Below are 850 nucleotides of genomic sequence, written 5' to 3'. Positions count from 1 at the left end.
TCATTGGTTTAACAAAAAGATAATAACTACTAGTGTTCACAGTTATATTATCACTATCATGCATATTCTTTGTATATTTATATGGAATATGGTATTATGCTCTATACTCAGAAAATTTATTATACCTGGATTTAATTTCAGTGGTTTTTGGCTTTTTTGCTTACAGTGTGTCACATTTTTATCTTCTTTACATTCCAAGTTTTATGGATATCTGATACATCATGTTACTTATTTGCTAGCCAAATCATGACTGCATACAGAAGAAAAAGATCATTTATTTCCAAAGTGGACATGTGATTATTTCCTTTGCAGGAACATTTTTAGCAAATAATGAAGGTGAGAGGAGAGCCATGAAGGCCCATGAGAGAACAGCCAGTTTATGGTCCTTTGTAAACCGGCCTGAGGTGCTTCCCAAGTATCTGAACCCCATGTATGAGCCAAACCAGCGTGTCATATGGCCATCTGTGGCACCAATGAGCCTGGTAAGTATAATCTATAGTATATGAGCCTGAATTTGTGGTTGTACTGATTAAATGAACAACACCTATCAATATTTTGTGAAAATGTTTTATATTACATAAGGTTGGTTCCATTTTCTGTTGTATATATTATATTTCAGTTGTTACATATATACACATACATATATGGCTTCATTGTAAATGGTTTAACAGGTGATGATTGAATAAAATCTAAGTGAGATATTTGCAGTATCATTCTAGACAAAGTATTGTGGCACCTTGGTTGTCAGCTAAGCTGCTGTTGACCTCACAGTGAAATCTCTTAACTCTGAACTGTTTACTAGTCATTTCAAAAATAGATGCAGTCATATGCATGCATAACCCCCCCCCCC

The 850-nt window shown here is 34.6% G+C and overlaps 1 protein-coding gene across 3 annotated transcripts in view; it reads left to right on the top strand.

The window, feature by feature from the left end:
• The window catches only part of LOC119581831 (myotubularin-related protein 9-like), a 16,750-nt gene that overhangs the window by 15,123 nt on the left and 777 nt on the right, over nucleotides 1-850 (top strand). For all 3 annotated transcript variants that reach the window (XM_037929971.1, XM_037929970.1, XM_037929972.1), the window contains one exon: nucleotides 313-482. In XM_037929971.1, coding sequence (XP_037785899.1) covers nucleotides 313-482 — 170 coding nt within the window. The remainder of the gene's footprint in view (nucleotides 1-312; nucleotides 483-850) is intronic.

This window comes from Penaeus monodon, chromosome 15 (genome assembly GCF_015228065.2).
Source record: "Penaeus monodon isolate SGIC_2016 chromosome 15, NSTDA_Pmon_1, whole genome shotgun sequence".
Taxonomy (NCBI): domain Eukaryota; kingdom Metazoa; phylum Arthropoda; class Malacostraca; order Decapoda; family Penaeidae; genus Penaeus; species Penaeus monodon.
This window is presented reverse-complemented; position numbering and strand designations above follow the sequence as displayed.